The sequence below is a fragment of the Oreochromis aureus genome, linkage group 18 (assembly GCF_013358895.1).
Source record: "Oreochromis aureus strain Israel breed Guangdong linkage group 18, ZZ_aureus, whole genome shotgun sequence".
NCBI lineage: Eukaryota > Metazoa > Chordata > Actinopteri > Cichliformes > Cichlidae > Oreochromis > Oreochromis aureus.
The window spans coordinates 34,611,211-34,627,424 of record NC_052959.1 but is presented as its reverse complement, the minus strand read 5'-3'; the positions used below and the strand labels follow the sequence as shown (position 1 = coordinate 34,627,424).

Genomic DNA, 16,214 nt, shown 5'->3' with positions numbered 1-16,214 from the left:
GATACCCATCCCTAGTCATCAGTGTCACTCTCCAAAGAGGATGTAAAGGAAACATTTGACCGTTTTCAGCTGTTTGTTTGTCGCTGTGTTCGTGTCCACATCACTGCTCTGCTTCTGAACTGATTTAAAGCTGTGGTTATATTCACACCTCGCTGCTGCCAAAATAAAATATTTCTTTGACTAAATCATCTCAGCTTCTCTGACTCCGATGGGCTCACTTCATCCTGCTCGTCTTCGGCGTTCGGTCTGTTGCGTCGGATGGTTGACCCACACACAGAAATACCAGTTACATAAATCTAAGAACTGATGAATAATGAAGTGAAACATGTTTTAAATGTGAGAACTTTTATCTTTTATTTTCATATAAATATTCTTGGTGGTCAGACTCAAAGAACAGAAAACACTGAATTCATGAAGGTTTAAAAACGATGGTGTATGTACAGTTATAAATACTCTAACATATATTCACATACAGAATGCAAACACAGAATATATTTTTATAAAAACAGCAGATACTCCCTGCTGAGCATAGAAGGAAACAACAGTGCATTAATCTTTCCCTAATTTATCCCTGGAAAAAAAACAATCTGCTCCAAAAGATCCTTTTACTTTTACATTTAATAGAGAAAAATCTTAGTTTACAAATGTATGCCTACGTGATGAGTTTAAGGTGTCGTACAGTTTAGATTTAGGGCCAAATAATGAAAACACTGGAGGTGATTTCTCTTTAAATTTTAAAAAGCAAGATTCCAAGTCAGAGGTTCAGAAATTAGTTAGCACGTTAGATATGGATTCTAAATAATTCAATATTTTTATGTATTACAGACAAAAAGAAGGTTGTCAGTAGTTGAAAAGTGCAAAAACACAAAGTGAAGTCCACTGGCAGTAAGTCAGGTGACGCGCCTCAGGCCTCCTCGATGGGTGGGCTGTTGTAGCAGCCTTTGGGGATGAATGCCAGGATCTCCCTGAGGTTAGCGATGTCTGCCAGGATGGTGTCGATGTCCCGGTTGATCGAGTTGAGCTGGCGCATGTGTGCGGCTTCCTGCTCCTCCATGTTCTTGAGCCGGGGGCTCAAACTGCCCTCCACAACTTTCTTAGCACCGGCCAACGAGTCCTCCAGCTGCTTCACCTTCTTTAAATCCACAGCACTGGACTGGTCTGAGAAAACAGAGTAGACACGGTGAGGAAGCAGCTCGTGCTGTCTCAGAAGGGCACTCAGGCCTTTCTGGAGATTGTGAAGCTGACCAAATTAAAAAGCAACTTGTTGCAAATTCATAAATAAAACAGGACTTCAGCCACGGTTAAAATCCCAAAGTGTGAGTCAGATAAAAAGTGTACGTACTGGTTTTAGCCAGCAGACCCTGGACCTCTCGCAGAGTTTTCTGCACTTCCTCGCTGACCAGCCGGGCGTTGTTGTAAGCTCCACCCGCTCCCAAAGACGCCTGCAGGGGAAACATTACATATTTAAACCCGTGTCCATCGTTTTATACGAGTCTGTCTCTGCGTCTGTGACGGGTTACTTCAGTGTGGTCATTTACCTCCTGGGCGTCAGCTTGCAGGTTTTCAGCTTTCTCCAGCTCGGAGGCCAGATCTCCAACTACGCCTCCCGCCATTGTTTTCAGGTTAGTCGCCTCTCTGTTCAGTTTGGTAGCTTCTTTCAGTATATCGTCATGAGACGGCAAAGATGCAAATTCTCTCTGAAGAGTAAAGACAAAATAGCAGTTTAACGACAGAGTCGAGGTGCGACACGACAGCATGAAAAGTCACAGTTCACCTTAAAAAATAACCAATTAAACACATTTGTTTAAAAAAGTTTCACAGAGAGAAAATTCTACAGCTGGTTTCTTCAACAAACGTAAACTTGTCCCTGACGGCTCGCCTGTTTTATCATTTCTAACATAAAGAATGCGTCGTAAAGCAACGCCACAGTATTCATGCTACCTCCAGACCAGTGACCATGTCCCCCAGCTTGTTGATGTTTTCCAGAGCGTTATCGTAACTGTCCTGAACATCTCCCAGGATGGACAGCGTTGCATTATTATTGCCAGCTGCCTGCTGGATGGTGGTCTTGATGTCAGGGAGACGCTTGATGGCAGCGTCTGCCTTTGTTTTGCTGCCTGCGATCTGCTGGTCGAAGCCTGAGAAGAAAGAAGAGTGGCATCAGTCTGCTGCTAGATTTATGGTGGCGAGTGGCGCCCCATCGGTCGGTGAGCCTACCTTTCAGGGTTTTCAGGGCATCTTCTAGCTCATCACTTTTGCTGTTGATGAGTTTGATGGCTCCTTCAGCGTCAGCTTTGGCAACATTGACTCTGTCCACGAGGCCGTTGTACTCCTGCAGAGAGGGATGGAGAACAGAGGTGTTGATTGTTAAAACATCCAACGTTAGAGCAGAAATAAACATGTTTATTTATTACGATTTTGGTCATTTAGCCAATTCCCCCCTTTAACTGGACAACTACTGCTCATCAGAGGTGAATCTGTGACACTTTAGTACCTGCTGGGCAGCTTTGCCATTGGCCAGCAGGTCCTCCGCGACAGCCTTGTCTCTCAGTATGCCATCCTGCAGCACATCGATGCCTGCGAGGTTCTCATCCATTGCCTCTGTCACTCCATCCACCCTGGAACGCATCACATCAATCGCCCCCTGTGCATCATGGGAGAACAAAGGAGGTTAGAGACACTGAACAAGTAGATGATAATAAAAAGAAGAATGTGTCCTCTCTCCAGCCATTACCTGCAGAGATGGGGGGAGGTTTTGCTCCATGTTGGCGATGTCTTTCAACATGCCGTCCGCCATTTTGCTCTCCTCTATGGCATCGCTGCTTAGACGTTTCGCTTGCTTCTCAAAACCCTTCACCTGAGCTGAAGTCTGTTCATACCTGGACACATGCAGGTTGCTCTAGTTTAGTCTTTAGGCACCGGGTTTAGATTCTGCTGTCATTAACAAATCTGAAGCTTTTACATGCAAAGTGCACGTAAATCAACAAAGTGGTTGATTCAGAGTCTAAAAGAGTCTTTGTCTCTGAAGCTCAGAGGAGATACTTACATGGTTTTCAGGTCTCCAATCAGCTCTTTCACTTTGTTCTCTCTGTTCATGAGGTTTCTGACCAGAGTCAGACTCTGCTGCGAGTCACTCAGAGCCTTGTTAGCGTTTTTTTCCACAGTGTCTGCGATCGTCTGATGACTGGAAGGCAAAGGCGTCGGCGTTAGAGACGGCGGGTAACGTGGACTGGTCTGCATGGTAGCCAAAAAACATCTTACCGATTTGTGAAATCAACACTTACTCGTTAGCCAGGTTGGTAGCCGTCGTCACCAGCGAAGACAGGTCGTTTGAACCCAGCGGTGAGTCGCTTTGAGGGACATCCTGAAAAATAAACAGCAGTTAGACAAGAAAACATCGTTGCCATTCTGTCAGCTTCTGTTTTCACATAATTTCTTGTCTTCTCTAAACTTTTGCCTGTTGCCTCTAAATACACACACGCACACCCAAATACGACACAACCCCTCTAAAATAAAAATAATGATTCTGTCAAACACGACATGATGTGTTCATCTCTGTCAGCGTGGAGCCTTACAGCGGAGTTGAGGTCAGATTTGGCCTTCTCCAGCTGGACTTTCATCTCCCCGATCAGCTTCTGGACCTCCCCCATCTTCATCTTGTACGTCTGTTGCTGCAGTTTGATGTCAGCGGCTGCGTCCTTGATGTTTAGGAGATCCTGCTCCTCGTCCAGCTGCCGCTTGCTGATGGACGACAGGTGGTCCTGCAGTTTCTTCTCCACTTCTGTTAGAGACAAACAATAAGAAATCAACTTTATTTTAACCAGTTAAACTTTCTCCAGTACATCTGCTATGGAGACCTGAGTGAAACCATTCGGCTGCAGGTCTTTGAATGTCTACTAAGTTCTTCTAAAAACTGCAAGTATATTTAGTCAAGTAATCGAGTAAAACTTCCTTATTAAAGCTTCTACAATGTGGATTTTTTTCATTTTTACCAACTGTAACTGTAACAAACAGCAGCTGACTGGTCACTTATAAACATAGAAATTAGTACATTTTCCCGTTATACTCATATACTTTACTTTTAACATACAAGACGTGCTAGAAATATGAAGTCACAACATGTTCAACAGTCACAGGTTTAGTTTAGTGTTTGGCAAATTGGTACTGGGTCCTAAAATCCTTCAGGTGATGGCATAGGTAAGGTGCTGTCTTACTTGTGAGTTGCTTGGCGTCTTCCATCATGTCGTCCACCTGCTCCATAGCATCTGTCAGAGCGGCCTCTATCTCAGCATTATTAGCTGGTTTCAATCCTCCGTCCATGTCAGAGAACAAAGACTCCAGGTCCCTCAGTTTGGCAGCATAAGCAGCCATCTGACACAAAAGAAATACGTTTAGATGCCACAATGTCTTTATAAACAGATGAAACTTCAGAGTTTCTATAGGGCGATATTGTGATAATATTGTTTTATTATGATGATCATGAACTGAAAATTTTATATCTCAAAGCCTCAGGTGACATGATATAGACAATTAGTTTAGGTTAAACACTGAAAGAAATCCACACAGCAGGGGGCGCTTTATAAAATAAACTTAATACTTGACCACTTTCTGTGTATGACAGCAAACCCTGTTACAGGTACCACACCTTTGCTTTGATGGGGGTGAAACAGGCGGGGCAGCTGGATCGTTGGCACCTCAGACCCTCGAAGCCCGGTCTGCACCGACACTGCCCGGAAGCATCGCACTGATCGGACTCCGAGCGCTGGACGTCACAGTTACACGCTGACGGGAAAACAGAGGAAAAAAATGTTACTGCTGGATCACATCTGGGAAAACCGTGACAGCACAAAATGTGTTCTGTGAACACTGTAAGAGAAGGACGGCTGTAATTAAAAGGTGCACCAGCAGGGGGCAGCATTCTACCTGTGGGAGTGTTGAGAAGTTTCCAGATGTGGGCCAATGTTTTGTGCTTTAAAGGTCTTTGAAACTTTAATATAAACTGGCTTTGCTCAAATTAATGATCCTGATGTTTTTAAAGTTGGTTCAAATTTAAATTCTGCTCAATTTTCACTTCACTGTTTTCTGTAACTGATGCTTATTCTGCATATTCACTAAGTAAATAAGCAATACAGCACCAAAAAAACCTGAAATTGAGCTTAGCGTTGATCAGCTGATACACTTTACCACACCCACCTCCAGGTAACCCCAGCCATGTTTAAGCTGTTTTAGCTGCATACAGTTGCTGGGCAGCTGCATGCTGCTTTGCAACCCAACACCACCATCAAAAACCACAATTCTGATGATTTTCTTTGCCGTGAACTTAAAAGATTATTAAACAGCTTCTCTCTGAGCAAGTCATGAAACTGAAACATGTCAGTTAGTTCTGTTTGTAAAAAAAAACAAACTGTTTTTACTGCTTTCTAACATCTAAGATTCAATTTTACAGTAAAGAATACAAACATTTCAATTTCACTGCAGATAAAACCCAGACGTCTACATCAGAAACTCCTCTGACTGTGCGTCGTTCTTACGTTTGCAGGCGTCGGTGGGCTGCCTGTGGTAGAAACCTCTCACACAGTCCTCACAGTGCCGTCCCTTCGTGTTGTTCACGCACTTCAGGCATTCGCCGTTGTTACGGTTGCAGCTTCCCGGCACTCTGATGTCGATGTGACCATTACAGCGGCAGGGTATGCAGGGACGCTGCACACCTCCGGTACCCAGGGGGTCGCCATAATAACCCTCCTGACAAACGTCACAGCGAGGACCTGAGGACAGAGACACACAGGTTAGAATATTCTAGAATGATTCAAATTCAACTAAAGACTTTTTAAGAGCTGAAATAAAACATCATGTTGTTGAAGTTATATGTTGTTTCACAGCCAAAGTGATCAAGGATTTGAAAAAAGAAAATTTTACTTTCAGAGACACAAAACAATCCCAAAGAGATGCAACATGTGCACAAAAAAACGTGTGTGTGTGTGTGTGTGTGTGTGTGTGTGTGTGTGTTTCGTCTCACCGGAGGTTCCTGATGGGCACCTCTCACAGCGAGGCTCCAAAGAACCAGGAGCCAGTGAGCAGGACACGCCGTCCGCGCAGGGACACCTCACGCAGGTCTCCGGCCGCCTCGGGTCTCTGTAGAAGCCCTGGGAGCAGCTCCGATCTGCGGGCGTCTCATCGGCAGAGTAACAGTCTCCAGTTTGCGGGTCGCAGCTGCCTCCTCTGCAGCTGCAGGGCTCACAGGGGCTGAAGGCTCCGTCTGCGGGGTCTCTGCGTTTGAAACCGGGCGCACACCGCTGACAGAACTCGCCCTCGTGACCTGGCGGGCAGCTGCAGGTGTGCACCCAGCGGGCTGGGACGCCGTTTCCACGCTGTGCAGTCACCAGCTGCACATTATCGAGGTAGCCACGTCCTGAAAAAAGAAACAAAAAAATCATGAAACTGTGTGCGAGAGCTGCTCATCCTTCACTCTTTGTTGTTCTTTTAGCACCTCCTCTTAGAAAACCCTTTTATGCTCTTGGATTTTATCTCTTTGTACAGCATCTTCTCTGTGGAAGAGAAGAAAAAGGGCTCACCGGTGTCTCCAAACGTGGCTCGGATCTTGATGGCTGTGAGGTTCTGCAGGAGCGTCTGGAACTGCAGGGCGGAGAGCTGAGGCCTCCACTTGCTGCCGGGCCGCTCGTCCAGCCTGTTCAGAAGAAGACAGAAGAAGTTCGAACAATGTTTCACGAAGACGACGTTTTCTCCCTTTGCTGTCCTTCATCATCGAACCTCAGAGAGACCTCTGAGAAAACAGGAATCACTTTGATGAATCGATTTTGTGTTTCTTCTTATTGCTTTGCTAATATTTGGACTGCAAGTGGCTTTATGACTAAATCAATCCAAATGTGTAACCAGATGTGCAAACAAGAATGTTTCAAATATGGTATCACGACGACATTAAATTTCATCAAATGTATCAATCAGAGTCGGTCACAATCTAAAAAATTCAGATCTGAAAGTCCATCATAGTTTCATCCACATGTGCATGAGGAGAGAGGCGTGAAGAACATCTGCAGTTTAGACTCCACGTGCTCGGACGCCAGAAGCTTGCAGGACAATAATCAGACCCTATACCCGAGACAGTTTAATGGAGCAGTGTTGTTCCACCCACTTTCTCCACATCGCTCATGCAGTAAATCCCACGTAAACACAGCCAGGTACTAACGGAGTACCTGAGATTCTTGCTGTGTCTCTACTTGTTGTGATTAACAGCCTCACCTCAGGAATGTTCACGCCTCAGAGAAGCCTGGCTGTCTGAACCTTTGATAACTGGGCTGGAAAGGTTTTCACATTCCTGCTGAACAAATGATGTCACACAGAGATGACAGTCACAGTGTAAGTGGGAGCTATTCTCCCTCATCAAAACACGACACCTGATATTTCAGGCCAGTGTTCTCAAACTGCAGGGCACAGAGCTGCTGCAGGCAGCTGGGCAGGGCGCTATGCATTAAAGTTCACAGACTTTCACTAACATTCATTTATAAAGCAGAAACTGTCAGGAGAAAGCAGCAGTGACAGTCCCACTAATGCCCACCAGAGCTCCAGCAGTGAGTCCCCACAAACTCCCGTGGGAGTTAAGACCTAAATCTTAAAGTTCGCATTATTGGGGGCGTGGCCTCTTTGACTGACAGGTGAATGGTGACACAGGTGGCTGCTAGCTGCTAGCTGGACCTCTGAGCCTTTTTACTCCAATTATCTGACCAATAATAACACCCAACCAATCAAATCTGTTCTCCACGTCATGTTTAGAGCTTCAGACAAAACTTCACACCGTGGATTTTCTGACCTGAAGCTGTAGGTGATCTTCTGACCACAGGGGACGACAGATCGCAGGTCACCCAGAGAGGCAGCGACTCTTAAACCGCCACCTTCCAGGATCACGTCGTTGACAGACGGGTATCGGACGCCGCGGTCCAAACGCAGCGAGAAGGAGAGGTTCTGGCCGTAACTCAGCAGCTGGTTCCCGAGGTAATGGTCTGTGAGAAAGGAGAACATCAGTCATGACAGGAATAAAAAAAAAAAGACAAAGAGGAGTGGGTGGGGCTAAGCTGTTAGAAGAGGTGGGGCTTGACTCACCTGGGGCGTATAAGTAAACCGGGAGGCTGTTTTTGGAGATCACCTCCACGTCCTGGTGTTTCGGTGACCAGCGGAAGTGCGTATCGGCTGGAGTCTTACCTTGCATCGTCCCCACCTTCCAGTCCTCCACACCTGAAACACACCAGAGTCTGTCACCTCACCTATTGTGCGCTTTTACTTTGAAATGTAGGAAATGTCAGGGTTCTTTTATTATGAAGGTAATGAAGGAGAAAGGTTTACCGGTGGTGAAGGTGGAGGTGATTTTGTGGACCGAGTAACCGGATTGTGCTGAACAGCGGCTGCTGTGGCCGTAACAGAAACACGGCAGAGTCAGACTCTCAGATTCCTGCCTGGGCTGACGGCTGAAAACGCAAGAAACAACAGGAAGTGAGCCATGTACTATCAAAATAAGACAGGAGACTATCTCTGTGAACTCAAATCAAAAAAATAATGCAAAGAAGGCTGTGGAAGAAGTGGGCTGTTTAAAACTGCTCAAATGTGTTTGTATTAAACTGAAGCACCTAAAGTACTTAAAGCTACACTGAAAAACCTGTAATAGAAAGATGGAAGCCAACACTGAAATCAATAGAAAAGAGCTGTGGGCTGAAGTTAAGGACTGAAAACTGTTGAAGTGACAGCAGAAAAACAAAAAGTAAAGTGACTGAAGACAGAATTCAATTTAAACATTTTTTAACTACAGTTACAAAACGATTCATCAAATAAAAGACACTAAATTTAAGCAATGACATGCATGAAAGTGCACTGAAGGTGAAGGTGTTGAGAACTGAAGCATATGAGGTAACATTTGTCTCTCACCTTTGGGGGCAGCCGTCAGGTCCGATTGGTCCGTTGGGGCAGCGGTCACATTTGTCTCCTGTGACGCCTTCTTTACAGCTGCAGCGCCCCGTGCTGTCACATGACTTACTGACAGAACCTGAGGAAAAACAAGCCCGGTCAGAACAACACAAGTAAACGATGACATCGGTTTGTCTGTTTTAGAGTCAGACGTGCCCATGAGTCAGCCCCAAGTGGCCATTAAAGGAACTGCAGCTTCATTTTTCCACAGTAATGAGTTAACACATCGAAACACAACGTTCAGCCTATCATGTGCTTGGAAACCTGAGAAGTGGAATGTAAATGTGCCGTCTCTAAAGACGTGCCAGGAGCACAAAAAGGTTCAGACATTTTTGATAAGGCATGTTTGAGGTGTATTTTTCATTTTCAATAAAAACATAATGAACTTACAGGATATACGGAGGATTGTATTGATCTGACCTGGTACCAGCGTTGGTACTGATACTATGGATATTTGGATTGATCCTCCCACCTCTGCTCTCTGGTTTGTACGTCTAACATTTCATTTTCCACACATAAAGGGTTTTGTGAGACTTGCACTCACCTGTGGGGTTGCAGCGGCAGGGCGAGCAGCTCTGTCCCGCCCCCTGCAGATAGAAGCCATCCTTGCAGCGCTCGCAGTGGCGGCCTTCCGTGTTTCCCTGACAGTCGACGCAGTGCAGACCCAACGCGTCGTGCAGGCAGTACTGAGATCTCCCATTGCACTCACAACGCATTATCGCTGCATGAGAACGGAAGAGGTCAAATTTCAAGTTTATTTAGATTTTTTTCAATTATTTTTTGTACAACAATAGACGAAACTGTTTGTAGAGACACGTTCATGTATTTTTGTGGCTTCACAGGTGTTGGACTGGTGCTTTTCTAGTCTGACCACAGGAAGTGCTTGCATTATTGTAAGGACTGTGGGAGGAAGCTGGCTGTTTACATTTCAGTTTTGCACTTTCTTCTGTTCTCCACTTTCACTTCAGCTTGCATGTGAATTTCTTGTTTTGTTCGTATTGTGATGGTGAAAGAAAAGAAGGCACATCCACATGAAATGATAAAGGAAGCTTCCCGAGCTTTAATCTAACAAACAGGAGCATTAGAGATGTTGACAGAGCGTGAAGTGCTTCATATGTTTTGTGGTTTGTTCTGAAATCCCAGCAAGAGCCTGCACACAGATCATCACAATCCGGCCAGCCCCGCCCAAAACAGCCAGCACCTCAGCCCCCTCTGTCTGCAGCGAGCTCACCGGGATCATGGCTCAGAAAAGCAGCCCTGAAAAGACTTCCACCCGCTCCTTTAAAGCTTTGTTTTAAACTGAGGGAGAGTTTCAACAGGCTGCTGCTTGTTCTTGCTGTTAGCAGAGAGGGAAGATCTCATCTGCAGTGAATGCAGCAACAGCAGTTGGTGGTAAACCAGAGTAATGATGAAAAAAGTGAATCACAAGGCAGCCTGCAGCCTGCAGGGACAGCCTGATACAGAGAAACATTTCATGATTTTATTATTGGACCCTTCGGGGTCACCAGAAAGGGGACGACCACTAAACTGTTCTCACTCAGGAGGATATGATGTCACTGCAGCTAACCAACCACAGCAGATCTTTTTCTGTGACCTCACATGTGTTGTGGGTCTGTTTGGTGTTTGTGTTAAACTGTTACCTTCACTGTAGGGCAGAGAGTCAAATGACCACAGCGACCAGTGCCACTGAAGCATTATTGCATCAATATTCGCACAATACACGTGCAAGTAGACGAGGAGGCAAACGTTCGCCCCTGACTGACATCAGGACGATCGGGAGTCCGACCGACAGCTGGGATCAAGTTACAGAAACCAGTTTTACCAAGTTACCGTGAAGGCCAGAGATTTCACTCAAACTTCAACTCAGGCTTGCTTCTTTTTGTTGTGCCGTCAGGAGAATCTGAGCTGAAACATGGAAAAACTAACTGTGGCACCAGCTGTTTACCTGAGGTGAGGTAAACACAACCCTGAGCCCAAACTTCTCCTGAGCCTGGCACATGCATCACATTAACACTGCTGGACATAATCAGCATGAAGTTTGGAGGCAGAGGAAATATTTCATGTCCCTGTGTTACTGTCCTGAGCTCAGCCAGGGGGCAGAGGGCTCAGGCAGGGGGCAGAGGGCTCAGGCAGGGGGCAGAGGGCTGCCCCCTGCCTGGTTCTGTTGGACGTCTCCTCCTGTTGAAAGGGAGTTCTTCCTTCCCACTGTCACCAAGTGCTGCTCATGGGGCGTGTCTGATTTGGGGGGTTTTCTTGAACACGTCCTGTCAGGAACATTTTAACCTCACTGTGATGTTTTTTCTCCTCGTATGAATCTGAATACCTCGACAGTGACTGTAATCAATTTCTTCTTTAATGTAAGCGCTGAGAGGGAGGCTGAGGTGTGTTTGTCTGACCGTCAGATTTCCCCTCCAACACTCAGCCTGTGATTCAGCAGACGTGAACAGCTCGTTCTCTACAGTTCAGAGTACATCACTGACTCACTCTTTTATAACAGTTATTGTTCACCTGATTGCCTCCGGCAGCGGTGAGCTTAGGTGTTGTGTCTCTCATCGGACAGTTTCCAACTTGTGCGCCTCTAAATATTCAGCCTGAAGAAACATTTTCTCTCCAAAGGGAACGTGTTCACTGTTTCATAACTCCGCTTTTCTTTTCCCCGGAGGAATGAAAAACAACAAAGACACGCCTGGAGATGGTTCTTCTTACATCACAGCGTAAACTCAGAATCTGGTAACAGCTTTAATCTGAGGTTAACACTTTAACAAACAAAAGACTAAAACACCGTCTGTGCTGTGAGCACTGACTCATGTCATGAGTCAGCTGATAAAACACTGCACATGTCAGACGTCTGCACTTGGTGATGCTTTTTTAAGCTTTGAACCAGAAAGTGCACTGCCTCTCACCTTTAAATTGTTTTTTGGGAATAATTTAAATAAATTTTTGCTCCTGCAGGTGATGCCGTGGTTTTCATCACCTTCATGATTTGGCAGTCACTCACAGTCTGTCCTGTATACACAGCACTGAAGACACTCAGCAGCAGCTGAGATTTATAACACCATCAAATAATAACTGCTTATTAATAAATCAGAAAATAAAGAGCTGCATGTATCTTAATGAACAATGCAGGTTTTACATTTCTCTCATTTTGGGTAAATATTTGACTTTCTGGTATTCTGCAAATATTCTGAATCCATTAACATATTTACAACATTACGCTGCTTCGATTCATCTCATTTCTGCTCCTGTAGTAACCACAGCCAACTCTTATTAGCATAAAAACTCACATTAGACTTTAAAAATAACATTAGCGTAAAACAATCGCTGGGCGTGACCTGACCAGTTCTGATCGGATTCAGCAGCTCCACGCCACAAAATGCAGAATTTTTACAACAAAGCCTGTAAAACTGAGATATTCTCACTTTTCCTTAACCCAGCTAGCTTGATATCCAAACCAAAGCAAACAGTGAGTAACAACAAACTTAAACAGTTTAAATCCCTTGTTATGACACTGATGCATCTTTGCATCCATGTAGCTATTAGCCATGCAGCTCTTCTGCACTCGCTGCTGAGTCTGTCTGTCTGTCTGTCTGTCTGTCTGTCTGTCTATCTATCTATCTATCTATCTATCTATCTATCTATCTATCTATCTATCTATCTATCTATCTATCTATCTATCTATCTATCTATCTATCTATCTATCTATCTATCTATCTATCTATCTATCTATCTATCTATCTATCTATCTATCTATCTATCTATCTATCTATCTATCTATCGGGGCGATCGTGGCTCAAGAGTTGGGTGTTCGTCTTGTAATCGGAAGGTTGCCGGTTCAAGCCCCGGCTCGGACAGTCTCGGTCATTGTGTCCTTGGGCAAGACACTTCACCTGCCGCCTACTGGTGTTGGCCAGAGGGGCCGATGGCGCGATATGGCAGCCTCGCTTCTGTCAGTCTGCCCCAGGGCAGCTGTGGCTACAACTGTAGCTTTCCTCCACCAGTGTATGAATGTGAGAGTGAATGAATAGTGGTATTGTAAAGCGCTTTGAGGGGTCCCGAAAAGCACTATATAAATGCAATCCATTATTATTATTATCTATCTGTCTATCTATCTAAGGTCTCAGCTCAGTGTATGAGGCTGGATTCGTTTCTTCAGCACATCAGTAAAAGTTCAGCAGATAATAATTTCTCTCCCTGAGGGGCAGGCGGTTCTCCTCTGACAGCTCAGGTTCGTGAGCCTCACCCATGGGTGTCTCCCGTTTTCCACCAGCTACTCTTTGTTATCTTTTAAGACAAATTTGAAAAATCTAATGAAAACATATAGAAAGCCTTCCTGTTCTGACTCGTCTGTGTGAATGGGTTTTGTTAAGCTGCATGTTGTTGTTCTTTTACTTTCTTTAAATCAGTTTTATTTTGTCCTGAAGTCACAGTTTTATAGTCACAGGTTTCTTGTAATTTAAGGATCAGTCTTTGTGTCTATTTAAACTTCTTTAGTGAGATTTCTTAATTCAGCTGTTTGTGTCTTATTGTTATTAATTTACTAAAACTGATTAAAAAATCGTACTTCTGGACTCTGCTGTGTTTCCTCTGACTCATCACTGAAGCTTTATCTTATCTGCAGTTGTCCCAGCTGCTTCATGTCTGCACTGGCAGACTTTCAGAGACGAGTGACATGAATATGAATAACTCACAGTCTTATCTCATGTTATCTTCACACAGTTCATTATCACAGCTGCCGGCCCTCTGTGATTTTGTTTGATTCCTTCGTTTGTGTGCTGAACACATTTTTCAATAATTAACTAAATCAACAGACTGAGCCTTTAAAACAAACATGTTAAATCCACAGCAATAAATACTGTATTACCTCTTCTATCAATAGTTAATGGTTATTGTTATTATATAATGAGGAACATATATTAACTTATGGAGGATCAATACGTCATTTTTTAACTTTCCATCTTACCAACCTATATTTGTTGTCTTGATTTCATAACGTTGTAGTTTATGTATATATATTTTTGTCCTGGCTGAGCTCTGCCTCTCCTAAACGTTACCACAGTTATTAGCAGGCTGAGCTCAGGTATGTTGGTTAGAGTTTACAGAAGAGACCTAAAGGATGTTAATGTCTTTCAGCATCTTGCTGATAGCAGTAAAAGAAGAAGTCGAGCCACTTACAGTAGTATCTGTAGGTCGCCTGGACGGCGCAGACAGCAAACAGAAGCCCGCAGAGTGAAATCCATCCGTTCCTCATGTTGTGTGAATCCTGAAATCAGATCCGAAAGCTGCAGCTGATGGAAAAACTCCTGCACAGCTCCTCAGAGTGATTCCTTTTAACTCCTCTCCTGCTGCAGGTCCGTACACGCTGCACGTACAGGCCACACTTATTCACGTGTGATTCACAAAACACACACCGTCAGTCAGAGGATATGACGGCTGCAGCGTGTGTGTGTGTGTGTGTGTGTGTGTGTGTGTGTGTGTGTGTGTGTGTGTGTGTGTGTGTGTGTGTGTGTGTGTGTGTGTGTGTGTGTGTGTGTGTGTGTGTGTGTGTGTGTGTGTGTGTGTTGTAACAGTGTGAGCCGTTGTCCTGGAGCTTCACATTTACATTTTTACAACACAAAGACGTCTCACAGGACGGAGAATGAAAAATCAGATTTCTGTGAATGAAGTGATTCTGCGCTCTGTTCCAGATGTGGAAAACATGACAGATGTTTCCTGAACATGAAGTCTGCATGCAGCTGCTGAGAGTTCAGATTAAACCAGGCACCATAAAAATAAAAATTTTATACTTCAAATGTCATCACAAGGGCAGGCGGGCGTGGCCTAATGAACCTGCAGGACGCTGGGACTGAATCAACTGCTAAAAGTAACAAATGAAGAAACAAAAACATTAAGTTACAATATTTTTAATTTTATTATTTTTATTAACAAACAAAGAACTCTGACTCAGCATGCGGACGCTGCAACAGTGCAGAAGCTGACCATTTACAGCAACAGTCATGTCAGAGGGTTTTACAATCTAATGTGCGGACCTCATAGAAAACACAAAGCCCTGCGACCGACCTGTCCAGGTGTGCCCCGCCTCAGCCTACTGCAGCTGGGATGGACCCTGACTGGCATAAGAAGAAGAAAATAGACAGCTGGTGTCCCCCACGGCTCAGTTTTAGGCCCAGTTTATCTTTAGTCTCTTATCAGTTTTTATTGATTTTACCAGTCAGCAATATTCCTATTATCATTACATTTAACACTGCATTATTACATAGATCCTATTGTTACTATTATTAGTAGTAGTAGTAACCTTTTTTAAAACTTTTATTATTAAGGTTTCATATTTTGGTTGATTCTTTTCTGGACTTTCTTTCATTAAAGGATCATTTATGAATTTTGACCTTTAGTTTCTGAACTTAAAATAAATCGTTCCATTGTGGTTGGATTAATGCCCGTTTTACCAGCTTACAGAAATCACTTCCTGTATGCACTACTAATGCACTCTGGTAAGTATGTTCATAATACCCATAGGATTTATTTTAAAATAACTGTACTTACATATAGAACACTGAGTGTCCTGAGCTCTGATTGGTAGTTACTCAGTCACTCACCTGTAAGTTGAGAAAACTTTTAACAGCAGTTATTTTGACTGTAGCTGCTTGAACTCATCAAATGTCACTGACTTTATGCGGTCTCTGGTCTCCACATCACTGTGAGTGTGGACACAGTGTAACTGTGCATTATTACACTCACACAGTGTCTCTTATCTATCTCGTTGTGCAGTTACTCTGTGAAAAGCATTTTATAAATACATTTTTCTTACTTTACCTCCTTGAGAAAACCTGTTTAAGCACGAGGAAAACATTCAAACCACTGAGCTCTTGTGCTGCCAGTTATTAAAAATCACAACCTAAATGCGAGCCTGGCCTCACAAAAACGTGACATGTTGGTTTTTAAATCAAGACTGTAAAATTGTGAGATTCCAAACCTTTTATGGACTTTTTCTCTGACCTCCAACCAAAGCAGTAATAAAGCATTTGCTTAATTTGGGTTTATCTTAACCCTAACACAACCCTTTTCTAAATCACCTGGGTGCTGGGTGAAGGTGGGTTGCTGAGTGGCTTGCAGATTAACAGCAACAATGGGCAGAAAAAAGCAGCTCAAACTGTTCATATACTGTTCATACAGTTCATATAGAGCTCAAGCTGTATATGAACTGTACCAATGTGAGGTTCCTATATCTCAACAGAGCGTGAGATAAA

General features: G+C 44.1%; 1 protein-coding gene across 1 annotated transcript; it reads right to left on the bottom strand.

Moving 5' to 3' along the window:
• Positions 1-328: 328 nt before the first annotated feature.
• Positions 329-14,265, bottom strand: lamc2 (laminin, gamma 2). Its single transcript, XM_031732155.2, has 21 exons — positions 14,143-14,265; positions 9,515-9,691; positions 8,932-9,049; positions 8,356-8,477; positions 8,116-8,247; positions 7,826-8,015; positions 6,573-6,685; positions 6,017-6,409; positions 5,532-5,765; positions 4,646-4,782; positions 4,215-4,371; positions 3,576-3,781; positions 3,285-3,364; positions 3,047-3,184; positions 2,735-2,879; positions 2,495-2,644; positions 2,218-2,332; positions 1,942-2,138; positions 1,539-1,697; positions 1,343-1,442; positions 329-1,158 (listed from the first exon to the last, which is right to left on the bottom strand). Exons 1-21 carry the CDS (start codon positions 14,216-14,218, stop codon positions 905-907), a joined length of 3,393 nt encoding a protein of 1,130 aa, XP_031588015.1. The 5' UTR covers positions 14,219-14,265; the 3' UTR covers positions 329-904.
• Positions 14,266-16,214: the final 1,949 nt, after the last annotated feature.